At 43.7% G+C, this 14,205-nt stretch overlaps 1 protein-coding gene across 1 annotated transcript; it reads right to left on the bottom strand.

The window, feature by feature from the left end:
• Positions 1–1,017: 1,017 nt before the first annotated feature.
• Positions 1,018–9,763, bottom strand: ZNF879 (zinc finger protein 879). The gene is made up of 4 exons (XM_044916915.1): positions 9,731–9,763; positions 7,986–8,112; positions 7,539–7,634; positions 1,018–2,474 (listed from the first exon to the last, which is right to left on the bottom strand). Exons 1-4 carry the CDS (start codon positions 9,761–9,763, stop codon positions 1,027–1,029), a joined length of 1,704 nt encoding a protein of 567 aa, XP_044772850.1. The 3' UTR covers positions 1,018–1,026.
• Between the last annotated feature and the right edge of the window lie 4,442 nt (positions 9,764–14,205).

Here is a 14,205-nt window from a genome sequence, read left to right as displayed (position 1 = left end):
GAAGCATCTAACAGCCCATTAACTGAACTTAGAGTCTGAATTTCTGTCTCATGGCCCTCAAACTGTGGGAGGGAGTGAAAGTTACCTGGTTCACTTTACCACCAGCTAGGACAAATGGTGATCCACATTCTTCCTGGGCCTTCCTGGATGATAACCAGAGAGCTCAATGAAGCAGGCAAAGCCTTGGGTGCCAAGAGGCATGCTCCCATCTTACACTGTAAGATCATCACTAACATTTATCAGTGGAGTAACTTGCAAAAGCAGTAGTTGTCTGAATAACCTTTAATTCTCAACCTCACACAGCAAAGGTAATCACTTTATGATAAAACCAAGTGAAATACCATGCATTTTGTGATTTAAAATAAAATGACTTTAGATCTGCTTCAGAGCTGGGAACAAGTCATCGGGAAGAAAACTCACAGGCCCATATGCCTGCAGAGTTTACAGAGTGATTTTCTTCTCAGGTAAATGGCTTGGAAAGCAAAGAAGAAACAATCCAAAAATTTTCACAACCACCAAGTATGCGATTTGCCTTAAACTATTAAAGAACTCATTTTAGTGACAGTGAGGTAGCTAGAGGTCACCTGCTTACATGTCTTCTCCAAAACAGTCTTCTTAGGATAACTGGCTTATATAACACTGAAATGTCATTTCAAAAAATAGATGCCTGGATTAATCTAAAGTCTGGATTTTATGGCTGCACTTCTACATAAATCAACACGCTTCCCAGGGACGCTTGCGAAAGCTGGGGGCTCTTATTGCACGTCACCCGGGAGAAGATAAGAGAATCTTACACACTACCTTATAGTAATAACTTAAAAACTATGAAAAACACATTTCACAGAAGCTTTCCTAATACACCTAATGTTACCTGCATCATGAAGTCTCTGATGTCTGAGGAGGTCTACATTCTGAAGTTTACCTCACAATTAACTACTCTTCATCACTTCCTGCCCAGGATGAGTTTTTCGAAATTGAGTATGGAATGAACTTCAGTTGGAAGACCTTCCACCACATGTGTTTTATTTATAGTTTTTCTCCAGTATGAGTCCTCTGATGATTGGTAAGGGATGAGCTCTGACTAAAAGCCTTCCCACATTCTTTACATTTATACGGCTTTTCTCCTGTATGAATCCTCATATGCGTCATAAGGGATGAGCTTTGTCGGAAGGCTTTCCCACATACTTTACAGCTAAATGGTTTCTCTCCAGTGTGAATTCTCTGGTGCTGAATGAGAGCTGAGCTTTGGTTGAAGGCTTTTTCACAGTCATTACATTTATAAGGTTTCTCTCCAGTGTGAATTTTTCGATGAGTATTAACCGCTGAGTGAGAACTGAAGGCTTTTCCACATTCTTTACACTTATAAGGTTTCTCTCCGGTATGGATTCTGTTGTGTATATTAAGCCGTGAAATCCAGGAGAAGGCCTTCCCACATTCGTTGCATTTGTAGGGTTTTTCTCCCGTATGAATTCTTTGATGCTGTATCAGAGCAGAGCTTTGGCTGAAGGCTTTCCCGCATTCTTTACACGCATAAGGTTTCTCCCCAGTGTGGATTCTCTGATGTATGATAAGGGCCGAGTGATAACTGAATACTTTCCCACACTCATTACAATTAAAGGGTTTCTCTCCAGTATGAATTCTATGGTGTCTACTTAGCCGAGATATTGAAGTAAAGGCTTTCCCGCACTGACTACATTCGTAGGGTTTCTCTCCAGTATGAATCCTGTGATGTTGAATAAGAGACGAGCACTGGCTAAAGGCTCTCCCACACTCGTTACATTTATAGGGCTTTTCTCCGGTATGAATTCGTTGGTGATTATTCAGGGATGAGCTTCCTTTAAATGTCTTGCCACACTCGTTGCATTTATAGGGTCTCTCTCCAGTATGCATCCTCTGATGTCCGATGAGGGATGTGGTGAAACTGAAGGCTTTCCCACATTCGCCGCAGATGTAAGGTTTCTCTCCCGTGTGAACTCTCAGGTGCTGAGTGAGAGAGGAGCTTTGGCTGAAAGCTTTCCGACATTCCTTGCATTTGTAGAGCTTCTCTCCGGTGTGGATTCTCTGGTGTTTACTCAGGGAAGAACTGTGGAGGAAGATTTTCCCACAGAGGTTACATTTGTAACATTTGCGCACCGTATTGACTCCCAGTTGTTTAAACAGAACTGAATACTGCTGGGAATGGGGTTTCCTTCCTCTGGAAACGAGTCTGGGTTTTCTAATAAGGGATGATTTCAGACTGAGATTTTTCCCGAGCTCAATACTTGTAAAGCTCCTCTCCCTCATGTAGGTATTTTTGATGGTGACTAAGACTTTTCTGAAAGGTTTGTTCTTTTTGCCTTGTTGCTTCTCTAGCTTGTCCTCATTTATATAGGCTTTCCCTGGCTTGAAATCAAAAGGACTGTCACCTAGGAGTTTATTCATTACTTCCTGATTTTCTTCTTCAGAAACTGTAGTTTCAAACAAGCGCTCCCAACCTAAAATAAACAAAATGGGTAAGTCTCCCTTGCACTGAGAGTAAAGAAAAGTGACACCAAAATATACAAGAACTGCTGACAAATACTTCCCGGATTCTTAAGAAAGGATGGGGAGAAAAAAGGGTAAGAGAAAGAAGCAGCATGGGAGACATGCCTGGGTGGAGAGGATCTGAGGAAAGCTTGGGTGAACTCCGAGGGAAGCTCCTCCAACAAGGGCAGCCAGGCCCGCTCTAGGAAAAAGCTCAGGTCAGCAGGGGACAGAGCACTTCTGAGTTCAGTGGGTTGTGTTACTCCTCAGCTCTCTCTCCCACATCAGTCACCAGTGCACTCAAGATAAATCCACGAGGAACCTGCAGAGGAGCTACAAGTAAAACCTGGAAGAGCTGTGGGTCTTAAAAAGCTCTCTGAAACCCAGGGCCTCAATTAGTGCTGTTTTGGAACTCCTCCGAGTGCTGTACATGCTGTTATGATGGACATTCCCTCACTCGTTGAAGCAGTTATTTACTCAGTAGCCACCATGCAAAGGTCAAGATCAGGAGTATGGGGAACATATCAGACAGGAATCCAGTTTTTGCAAGGTTTATATTCTAGCAGCAGGGTATTAACAGTGACCAAGAGGCCAAATAAACTAGGGATGATGAGTCCTGGAGGTGACGAGAATAAGGAAAACAAACAAAAACAAGGTGATGTGCAGTATGAGTAAACGAGCTGACGTTTTAAACTGGGTGACAGGGAAGTAGAATTAAAGATGGGATCTAAATAATGAGAGCTGGCCATGCAAAAATGTGGGTGTAAAGAGGGCTCCAGTCAGAAAGGACGTAAGGCGAGAGTCAGCTTTGAGTTGTCCAGGAACCCAGATTTGTCCAGTGTGGCCTGAGCAAGAGGGAACAAGCCAGTGTTACGAGGTGAGGCAAAGAAGGAGGCAGGAGCCGTACCACGCAGGGTCTTGTGAGATACAGGAAGACATCTGGAATTTCTTCAGAGATCACCGTGGGTTAGGAAGGACGGGACAGTTCTGTTTAAAGAGGATCACAGTGGCAGTGTGACAAATGGACTGTAATTCGGGGTGGGCAGATGCAGAGCAGCCGCTCAGGAGACTGGACGGAGGCGACGGCGGTCCGCGCGGGCATGGCAGTGGAGGGGGGCACGCTGGGATGTTCTGAAGACAGAGATGACAAGTACCTTCACCTAGGAATAGGATGTACAGAGTACGTGAAAGAGAGGACTCAAGGATGATGTCCAGCTTCTGGCCTGGGCAGCTCGATGGAGACCAGTGCCATGTAACGATATGGGGACTACTGGGGGAAGAGTACATTCTTCAGAATAATTTTCAGTCCACTTTTTAATCACTTAGGATACAGTACAAGGAATGGTGTCATTGCTTCAAAAAGAATGAATGTATTTTCTTAAAGAGTTTTTATTTTCTTAACTAAAAAAGAGATATACAATCATTGTAAGAAAAATAAAGAAAATACAGAAAACTATAAATACGAAAATCGAGTTTAGCCATACACACGACACACAAACATAATCATTGCTAGATGTGGAATTTAGCTCACCAGAATTTTTCTGGATATTAGAAAACACTTTTATTTAAAAAATAAAAATAGGTTGAAACTACACTTCCCCCTACCTACTCTGCACTTAAAAAAAAACTGTGGGCTTCTCTCCATGGCAACAAATGAAGGTTGACACCATCATTTTAATGGCAATGTAAGATTTCAAAGCACAAACATAATCATAATTTAATAAATCCCCTTCTAAGAGTCACTTAGCTTTCTTCTTCCCAGTGATCCCTCACGTTATAACAAACGTTCTTTACACCACCTTTGCAACTCTGCATAATTATGGAATTATTTCCTTAAGATAAACTTCCAAACCTGAATCAATTTTAATAAAGCCAGACCATCCTGCAGAAAGACTACACCCACCAACATCCTACGAAAGATACTCAGGTATCAGTCAGAGCGATAGGAAAACCCTGGATATGTATTTCTTAATTTGGGGTAATATAGTAAGGGGAAAATGGCATCCAAATTGCTTTAGTTTGTAATTCATTGATTATAATGAAGTTAAATAGTTTTTCAAAGAGTCCTGGGTGAATTTTCAAATTCACATTCCTTGACTTTTTAATGGTGACACTCATGCCTTGTACTGTAATTATTTATTCTCTGGACCTTTTCTCTGTTTCTCTTTATATTATACCTTTGTATTCTATAGCCACTACAGCAATCTTAATAATAGGAAAAAAACTAGAAATTAAAATTTCCAGAAGATTATTAAATAAAATATGGCTTAACAATACAACAGAGCTCTTTCAGAGACATAGGCCTCTATTTAATGAGGGCTGAATAACTGAAGGACATTCGCAATTTAAAATAGGTTTGAGAACAGTATGTATAATCAATCTCTCTCTCTGGGTCTCTCCCTCATGCACAAACACAAACACACTCAAATATTCACAATCTGAGAGGATAAATGGTAAAATATCAACAAAGGTTCATCATGGTTGGTTGGCAAAATTTCAGGTGAATCTCCTTTTTTTTTTTTTTTTTAAGATTTTATTTATTTATTTGACAGAGAGACACAGCGAGAGGGAACACAAGCAGGGGGAGTGGGAGAGGGAGAAGCAGGCTTCCCGCGGAGCAGGGAGCCCGATGCGGGGCTCGATCCCAGGACCCTGGGGTCATGACCTGAGCCGAAGGCAGATGCTTAACTGACTGAGCCACCCAGGCGCCCTTCCTTTTTTTTTTTTACAATACGACATATACCTTGTATTAATTAAAAGTAGTTAATTTTTTTCAAATGCTTGCAAAAGAAGAACACAGTCAATTTGATACTAATGATTTCTTTACCAACCAGATGGTTCAGAGCCAAATTCGAGACTCACCCATGGCTACATTGCTGGCCCTTACCACAGATATATTCACTTTTTAAGGTTCTGACCAAACTTCTATTTTATCATTATTCTTACAGTTAGCTTCCTTGGATTGTTGGTGGAATGTGGCAGAATATACGTTAGTATGTAGTAGAAAAAAATATCCCTGAAGCGAAAAAAGACAGCTCTTCAAAGCAAAGGGCACCGTGATGCCAAGTAACAGTATTACACCAAAACTCCTTGGTATTTGATACAACCTAATGAACCTTCTGCATTCCAAAGATAAAAGAAAATATCCTATAATATTCTAGGCAGAAGACAAAAAAAGGGGTGGAGGGACCAGATTTCTACACAGAAGATAAAGGAAAAAGAACCATGTTAATGGAGGACTTTTTAAAAACGACACTCAGTGCTCAGTCACTACAGCCAAGTGTGAAGGAAAAAAAAATTTGATGCCAGAATTCTAGATCCATAATTCTCACCAGAGAGGTAAAAGAATTGATTTTATTTATTATCTATTTTTAAAATGTATTTTTAAAGGTTTTCAATATTTGACAGAGAGAGAAAGAGAACAGAAGCACAGGGAGAGGCAGAGGCAGAGGGAGAAGCAGGCTCCCCACGGAGCAGGGAGCCCGATGCGGGGCTCGATCCCAGGACCCTGGGATCATGACCTGAGCTGAAGGGCAGATGCTAAACCGTCTGAGCCACCCAGGCATCCTAAAAGAATTGATTGTAGACATGTACAAATAGAGCACAAACGAACCTTTCTGAAAATATTATTCAAGAAAACACTCTAGTCAAAACAAAGGGGAAAATCTGAAGACAAAGCTCATGAATGGAAACACAGGATTGAGCTGCCCAGAAAGCCTGTGTCCTGCCATCGAGAGAAATAAATGCTGGTTAAGTAGCAAAACTCAAAGGAGAGAGCCACCCTCTGGTGCTAGAATCAAAGACAAAACAGAATAAAAACAAAGACCAAAAAAAACCCACCGAAAACCCAGAATGACAATAACAACAACAACAAAAAACAAAGACAAAGCAGAACAGCAAATGAGAGCTTATGGATCCAGCAACCCAGAGCAGTTTTAGAGATTGAGAGACATATCCAAGCAGCCAGGGTCTGGAACATATTATTTTGAGTATTTTCACACAAAAGATTTAGGAGAATGCCATGTTGAATATCTGCGAACCTTCTGCATAAATTCTATTTATCACCATGTTGCTACCCCTGCTTTCTCGCTCTCGTGTAGTATATAAATGCACACATGTCCGCGTTTTCTTTGTAGCTGAACCATATGTAGTAAGTTGCAGACCAAAAAAGTCAAATAAAAACCCAAGCTGGAATAATGAGGGATGTACTGTAGGGATGTACTGTAGGGATAGAAGGTTTGTTCAAACCACAAAGGGAAGATAATGTAAGAAAATAATCAGTCCAAAAAAAGGAATGGGAAGTCCTCAGATAGGGAGAAAAACCATGAGAGACTCCTAGCTATAGGAAACAAACTGAGGGTTGCTGGAAGGGAGAAGGGTGGGGAGACGGGGTAATTAGGTGATGGGCAGTAAGGAGGGCATGTGATGTGATGAGCACTGGGTGTTATATGCAACTGATGAAATACTACATCTGAAACTAATGATGTGCTATATGTTTCCTAATTGAATTTTTTTTTTTTAAAGATTTTATTTATTTATTTGACAGAGAGAGACACAGCGAGAGCAGGAACACAAGCAGGGGGAGTGCGAGAGGGAGAAGCAGGCTTCCCCGGAGCAGGAAGCCCGACGTGGGGCTTGATCCCAGGACCCTGGGATCGTGACCTGAGCCGAAGGCAGACGCTTAACGACTGAGCCACCCAGGCGCCCCTGCCTAATTGAATTTAAATAAAAAAAATTTTTTAAAAAGGAAAATAATCAGTCCGAAGAACAGGGGAAGATATGACTCACAAGACTTTATGCGTTATATACGGTGTCACATTTTCTGCATTCACATTACAAAGGACATCGGAGACAAGTGGGCCCTTCTTGGGAGAATTCAACTCTCCCTCTGAACCTGCCGTATCAAGGACTCAGAAAGGTAGAGAGAGAGGATATGCCCTTCCCAGCCTTCCCCAGGCCCTGGTCAACGTCTTCTGATCAGCAGCAGCCAGGCAGTGAGAAAATGCTCTGTCCACTTCCCAATCACTGTTACTCACCTACACATGGGCCTTGAGAAACTCCATTTTCCACCATCCAGGGGTCTTCCCCTTGCTGTAGCTGGAAGATGACCTTTGGTTTGGAAAACAGGATTCCTGTTCGTGAGCAAGAAGAAGAGAATGAGTCCGCCGTGCAGACATGAGAGGGGCTTAAGTTAGGCTCCTAGAGGATGGCCAGAGGTGGTCTCAGGAAGAAAGTCAGGGTGCTGGTTGTGCACGCCTCCAAACTGGAACCTCTCATGAGACCCAGAAGGACAGAGTCTGGGGACAAAGAATAGCAAAAGCACACAAAGGCTGCCCATCACCGACTCTACCAACCCGAGGCCTTTCTTGGCAGGGGACGGGGGGAGCAACTGCCCACCCTGTGAGCCCCCCTGCGGGTCCTCCTCGGAGAGGGCCCCACGATGCTCCCCCGGCAGACTCTCCATCACGAGGAAAGGTCCTTACCCAGCGAGACGAGGGTGCCGTAATTCTCCAGCATCACCTCCCGGTACAGGGTTCTCTGCGCGGAGTCCAGGCGCAGCCACTCGTCCTGGCTGAAGAACACGGCCACGTCCCTGAATGTCACAGACTCCTGTAACGGGAAACCCACTCCTGCTCACCTGGGACCATCCCCTTGGGGGATGAGCAGCCACCCTGTCGCCGCGCAAGGTTGCAAGCATCTCCAGGCGAGTCTCTGTCCCTTCCAAATGTACCTACAGTTGTTCCCACTTCTGCAGGGGGTTATGTTCTAAGACCCCTCCCCCAGAGGATGCCTAAAACTTGGGGAGTACCGTACCCTATATATACTGGTTTTTCCTATAAATACAATCCTATGATAAAGTTTAATTTATAAATCAGGCACAGTAAGAGATTAACAACTAATAATAGAATAATTATAACAATATACTATAGCAAAATTATGTGAATGTGGTCTCTCCCTCTCAAAACATCTTACTGTGCTGTTCTTACCCTTCTTCTGCTTGTAATATTGTCACAGCTAGACCCCAAGACCTGACCTTTACTGCCCACCTGCTTGTACTCACTGACCTTTGTCCCACATTTTTCCTTAAGCTCTTCTTTCCAGCTTATCTCTTAACTCAGACAAATGGAAAGTGAAACTGCCCCTCCAGAATATTCCACCCCCTAGTTAACAACTGTCAATAAAAGATAGCAACTCAAACCCCAGGGCACAAAACTCGGGCTCTCTCTCTCTCTCTCTCTCTTTCTCTCAAGCTCATCTGCTCTCCTATCTTGAGAGTATAATTTTTGCTTTAATAAACTTCCCTGCTGTGTCACCATCTGCTGTGTTGTGTGTCCGTCCTTGAATTCTTTCTTGAGACAAGACCAAGAACCTTCAGCAACTCCTTCAGGACAGGCTTGGTCGAGGCCCCAGGGCGTCCCCAGTTCACCTGGCAACACTGAAACCTGCGTTGTTCAAGAATCAACTAGACTACAAGTACCTCGGATCACACCTGCTGATTCGGAGCTCTTCTTTCTTGGATCTTCCTAGACAATCACCTGGACTCCTATCAGGTACCACTCTAGTTGACTGGTCCTCAATTCCTTGAGAGTAAGGACCAGACATTTTCTCTTTGAATTCCTAATGTTACAGAGAGAATTACCTGATTCCCCCAAGTTTCCAACCTTCACAGGGAAAAAAACATACCTAGATCCCTCACAGAGCTCTGGGTGTGGCTTTGGCACAGGGCTGGGGAGGGGGAACACCGAACTCCTAATCAACAAGTACTTAGCTGTTAGGTGGGTAATTCCCAATGAGACCGGCCCCAAGCACTAGAGAAACAGCTTGATGTGGTCCATACATACAATGGATTATTACTCAGCCATCAGAAAGGATGAATACCACCATTTGCATCGACATGGATGGAACTGGAGGGGACTGTGCTAAGTGAACCCTAATCCAGGACCTAATCCAGAACCTAATCCAGAACTACTTGGATTTCTTCACATGCTTGAAGAAATGAGCTAGAATCACAACTAATGAATCCTTGAATACATCAAAAACTAATGAACATAATAAAAAATATTAAAAAAGAGAGAGAGAGAGAGAGAAGCAGCTTCTTTCCTCAGTTACCCTACCAGGCCCTCAGGTCCCTCCATGGGCTTCACTGCCTCATAAAGCTCAACAATGGCTTCAGTGTGTTCACATCTCTGAACCAGGAAGGCAGGTGAAGAAAGAAGCCCTCACTCACCTGAGCCTGGGCTGGCAGCAACCTTGTGGCCATTTCTCCCTCCTGGAGAAGGCACCTGAAATGGAGAAAGAAACTGTGAGCAGTCTGTCTGTCCATCCTGTCTGTACTCCCACCCTCATGAGGCCTGACTAAATTAGAGAGCCCCACACACTGAGCAGCCTGCAGATGGAAGCCAGAGGGAAACTGGGAGCCCAGGCATCCCTGAGTTAGAGGGTCCGTGGGCATGGCCACCCAAACCAGGAGTGGGCAGCAAGCATACTTCCAGTCACCGGCCGGCTACCTTTCAGCCAGTGGTTTCTGAATAAAGATAAATCAGACTAAGGAATTAGAGCCATCTGATGTACATTAACAGAGTAAAGGGCAGTCAGGCCGGGCTCACAGAGATGCTCAACAGAAGAGAAATAACATAAATATTCCGCACATCTATACTTAAGTATTTTGAACTATAATTATAGAATTATATTGTACCTAACATAGTAAATAATTAGATATAAAGTATAACAGCAAAGTATAATAATATGATAATTATAATAATTCTTCACATAACATTCGAAGGAAATTGGTGTTCTTTTCAGGAAGAGCCAACCGAAAATTAGTCTTCTCTTCCCCCTCGGAAATGGTGCTTCCTTTATGAAGAAAGAGTTATCAAGTTCCCTTAATATAAACGAAAACATTACCCATCCTCTCCCTGCTCCAAAAAAACCCCACAAGGCTCAAAAGAAAGAGCATCATTGGCTAAAGATGAATTTAAAATCTGGGGAAAAGGGAAGTAACTCAGCAAAAGGACGAAATTAATCTAAACAAACAAACAAAAAGAATAGTCAAATCACTCTAGGATTCACTCCGGGAGAACGGGGCCACACAAGCTCAATATAGCAAGGATAGCAAAAACTAATACACAATAGAATAAAGTTGAAACTCGGGGCGAGGTGGGGGTGGGGGAGACCCACAAACGCTACCAGCCAAAAGCCGCCCCCGGGTGCACGAACCCTCCAACGAGGCAGGGCTCGCTGCAATCTCAGTTCTGGGGCCACTGCTCCAAGAGCCCCGCCCGAGGCTGGCGCCCGGGGCTCAGGCGGCGACAGCTCGGATTTCCGGGGCTGCGGGACCGCGGGAGCCCAGAGCTCCCGGGGCAACGCCCCCTCCCCGGGCCGCCTTCACCTGCCGAGGCCGCCGCCGCCGCCGCCGCTCCGACGCCCGCAACTGGGACTCGCGCGGCGGCCGGCCCTCTGCCCTGGCCCCGCCGCGGGAGCTGCACACCCTGGGCCCGCTCTCACCGGCAGCCTGTACCTGCGCCCGCCGCGACGGGGACGCCAAGCGGCGGACCGCACTGGAGACAAGCAGGATATCTAGCCCGGGGATATTTTTCGCCGCCGCCGCCAGGCCGCCGGGCGCAACTGCGCCTGCGCACGAGAGAGGAAGCCGGGTGCCTCGGCCGAACCGCAGCACTTTTCCTTTCGAACTCTATTTCCCAGACATCGTCGCAGAACGGCGGCCTACGGTGTCCGAGAAGGGCCAATCGCGGTAAGGCTAGAGAACGCCGTCTTGCCGGTAGCCCAAGAAGGCTGAAGCCTCGTCTTTCTGCCTCTCTCAGCACTTGTCCTGTCGAGCACCCTTTATGGGAAAAGTGGGTATGTATTTAAAAATATGGAAAATTCGCCGCTTGCTGCTGCTCGTTCTTGATTCAGCAATTCCTCGTCTGGGTATATTCCCAATGGAATTGAAAGCGATGACTTAAACTGGTATTTGTACAATGTTAAGAGCAGCATTATTTACAGTAGCCAAAAGATGGAAACAAGTCGGTGTCAATGGACAGGTGAGTGGATAAACATAATGTGGTGTGTGCGTACAGTGGAAAATCAGTCAGTCGTATAAAGGACAGAAATTCGGACCCATGCTCCAACATGGATGGAGCTTGAAGACATGCCAAGTAAAATAAGGCAGACTTAAATATTGTGTGATTCCACTTATATGAGGTATTTAGAATAGTCAGAGTCATAGACAGAAAGTAGAAAAACGGTTACCAGGGGTTTGGGGAAGAGGGGGATGAGAATTTATTGTTTAATGGGTATAGAGTTTCAGTTTGGATGATGAAAAAGTTCTGGAAATGGATGACGGTGATGGTTGTACAACAATGTGAATGAACTTAGTACTCCTGAACTGTACACTTAGAAATGGCTAAAATGGTAAATTTTGTGTTATGTGACTTTTACCGCGATAAAAATAATAGCAATACAAGATAAAGAAGTAACAATTATGAACTGTTATTGGCAAAACAACATAACATTGAGATTTACAAAGTATAAATAAAGTGACAGACTGAGTAGACACGATTGCCTCCTTTTTTCTCTTAATATTCCTTAAAATGACAAAAACACATACATATTTAATTTTCAAAGGAATGGATCCCCTACAGCTCTAGAAAATACCATCAGAACCCCAGAAATTGAGAGAAAAGCTTGGAAGGCATGCAGCAGTGTGCCCTGAGGTCCAAAATCCATCTAATAGATTCAGAAGAAGAAACCAGAAATGAAGAGGAAGAAAAATTACAAATAGATCACAGATAAAGCTATGGAAACGTTCGAGCTGAAGAAGGCTTGGGTCTTCAGATTAAATAGAATATAAGGTGTTGAACATAATGATGGGGTTGGGCCATGGGAGGCCTACAAAAAATATATCCTGGATGAAATTTCAGAAGTCTTAAGGATAAACAGAAAATCCTAGGAGTTACCAGGATGTAAGAATGAAATAAAAGATTACCTATGTGTCCCTTGCTACAAGTAATAGAAGATGGGACTGCTTCGATTGTCTTAAATGATACAGGGAGAACGAGAAATTCTTGGGTCGGACTCTAGCTCCCTCAGAATGAGTAGTTCAGTGAGGTCATCAAAAAACCAAGTTTCTTCCTTCCCTCCTCTCTGCTGCTCAGGAGTTGGGTGCGATGTGGACATGCACATTCCCAAATTCTGTTGGGAAATAGGAAGAGGGGGTTGAATGGATGTTGGGTAATCAAGAATGCCCACTATTCCAGGCAAAGCAAAGAGGCTGATATCAGACTCTCAGCAGCAGCACTGGATTCTAGAAGACAGTGTGGAGCAATATTCTCAGATTTCTAAAGTAAAATGACTTAGGACTTGTAATTCTGTAACCCTTTAATCTAGCATTCAATTGTGAGTGAAGTAAAGGCATTTGGAAGATTAAAGAATTTGCATAGATTGTAATCCCTAAAATATCTCTGATTGAATTAATGAAATATAATCCATTAAAAAAATCAAAGAGGGGCACCTGGGTGGCTCAAGTCAGTTGGACGTCTGACTCTTGATTTCAGCTCAGGTTATGATCTCTGGGTTGTGAGGTCAAGCCCCATGTTAGTCTCTACACTGGGCATGGAGCCTGCTTGGGATTCTCTCTCCTCTCTACCCCTCCTCCATGCTTGCACACTCTCATTCTCTCTCTTCCTCAAAAAAGAAAAAAATCAAAGAAAGTATAACTTGTGTGGATTATAGGAGAATGTAGTAAGTACATTATTAAAACATTGGGGTTCCAAATGATTCTTGAGCATATTGTGAAGATAATAGGATTAAAAACACAGATGACAGGGAGCCTGGGTGGCTCAGTCATTAAGCATCTGCCTTCGGCTCAGGTCGTGATCCCAGGGTCCTGGGATCAAGCCCCACATCGGGCTCCCTGCTCCACAGGAAGCCTGCTTCTCCCTCTCCCACTCCCTCTGCTTGTGTTCCCTCTCTCGCTGTGTCTCTCTCTGTCAAATAAGTAAATAAAATCTTAAAAAAAAAAACAACACAGGTGATAACAAAAGGGAATGGCAGAGAGGGTGTGATGACAGGCTAAGGTTCTTGTCTTTTTCAGGGGGCTGACACAGATACCAATTGACTTCAGATGTAAATTTTATGTATATTAAGTATTTAATAGAGACCAGTAGGCAAATGGAAACAGGGTATATGACTTCCTAACCAGCTGCAGAGTAATCTTAAACTATATTCTTTTAAGTCAACATCCTTTTTTAAGTATAAATTGATTTATTTTTGTAATTAGATCTTCACGAAGTTGTCTTTTCAACTTTTCAGTTTGTTTTATTAACGTGAAATTATACTGTAGTACACAAAAGTTGGTCACCTGGGGAACAATAATTGTGTATTCAGCTTAACAGAAATAAAAGGATATTTGTCTTAAAATGCAAGATTTTATCTGCTGCAAAAGGTTTCGTCATGTGATCACATTATAAAAGTTTTGAAGTAACATTTTTTTAATTCTTAATAAGATTGTTGTGTGGCTACAAGTCCCAATCAGTGTAGTAGAGAGAGACCTGCAGCCCTGTTCTCCATCACCCAGCTCGGGATATTTCTCCCTTCCCCATCTAGCATGTCCTGAGCCTTGGCATCAGCCCGTTCTGTGTAGGAATGTGGACCCAGGGCCCTGGGCTATGCTAGTGGGGAGGAGAGCAGGGCTTGCACCAA

Source organism: Neomonachus schauinslandi, chromosome 7, assembly GCF_002201575.2.
Source record: "Neomonachus schauinslandi chromosome 7, ASM220157v2, whole genome shotgun sequence".
NCBI lineage: Eukaryota > Metazoa > Chordata > Mammalia > Carnivora > Phocidae > Neomonachus > Neomonachus schauinslandi.
The sequence above is the reverse complement of the archived record's forward strand: the minus strand, read 5'-3'. Positions and strand labels throughout refer to the sequence as shown.

Bases quoted from the DNA above. Each gene is read 5' to 3' on its own strand.
- ZNF879 (XM_044916915.1), bottom strand. From the start codon at position 9,763: ATGGCCACAAGGTTGCTGCCAGCCCAGGCTCAG. The intron at 8,113-9,730 runs GTGAGTGAGGGC...TTCCCGTTACAG, and splicing joins TGCTGCCAGCCCAGGCTCAG to GAGTCTGTGACATTCAGGGA. The intron at 2,475-7,538 runs GTGAGTAACAGT...TGTTTATTTTAG, and splicing joins TTCTCAAGGCCCATGTGTAG to GTTGGGAGCGCTTGTTTGAA.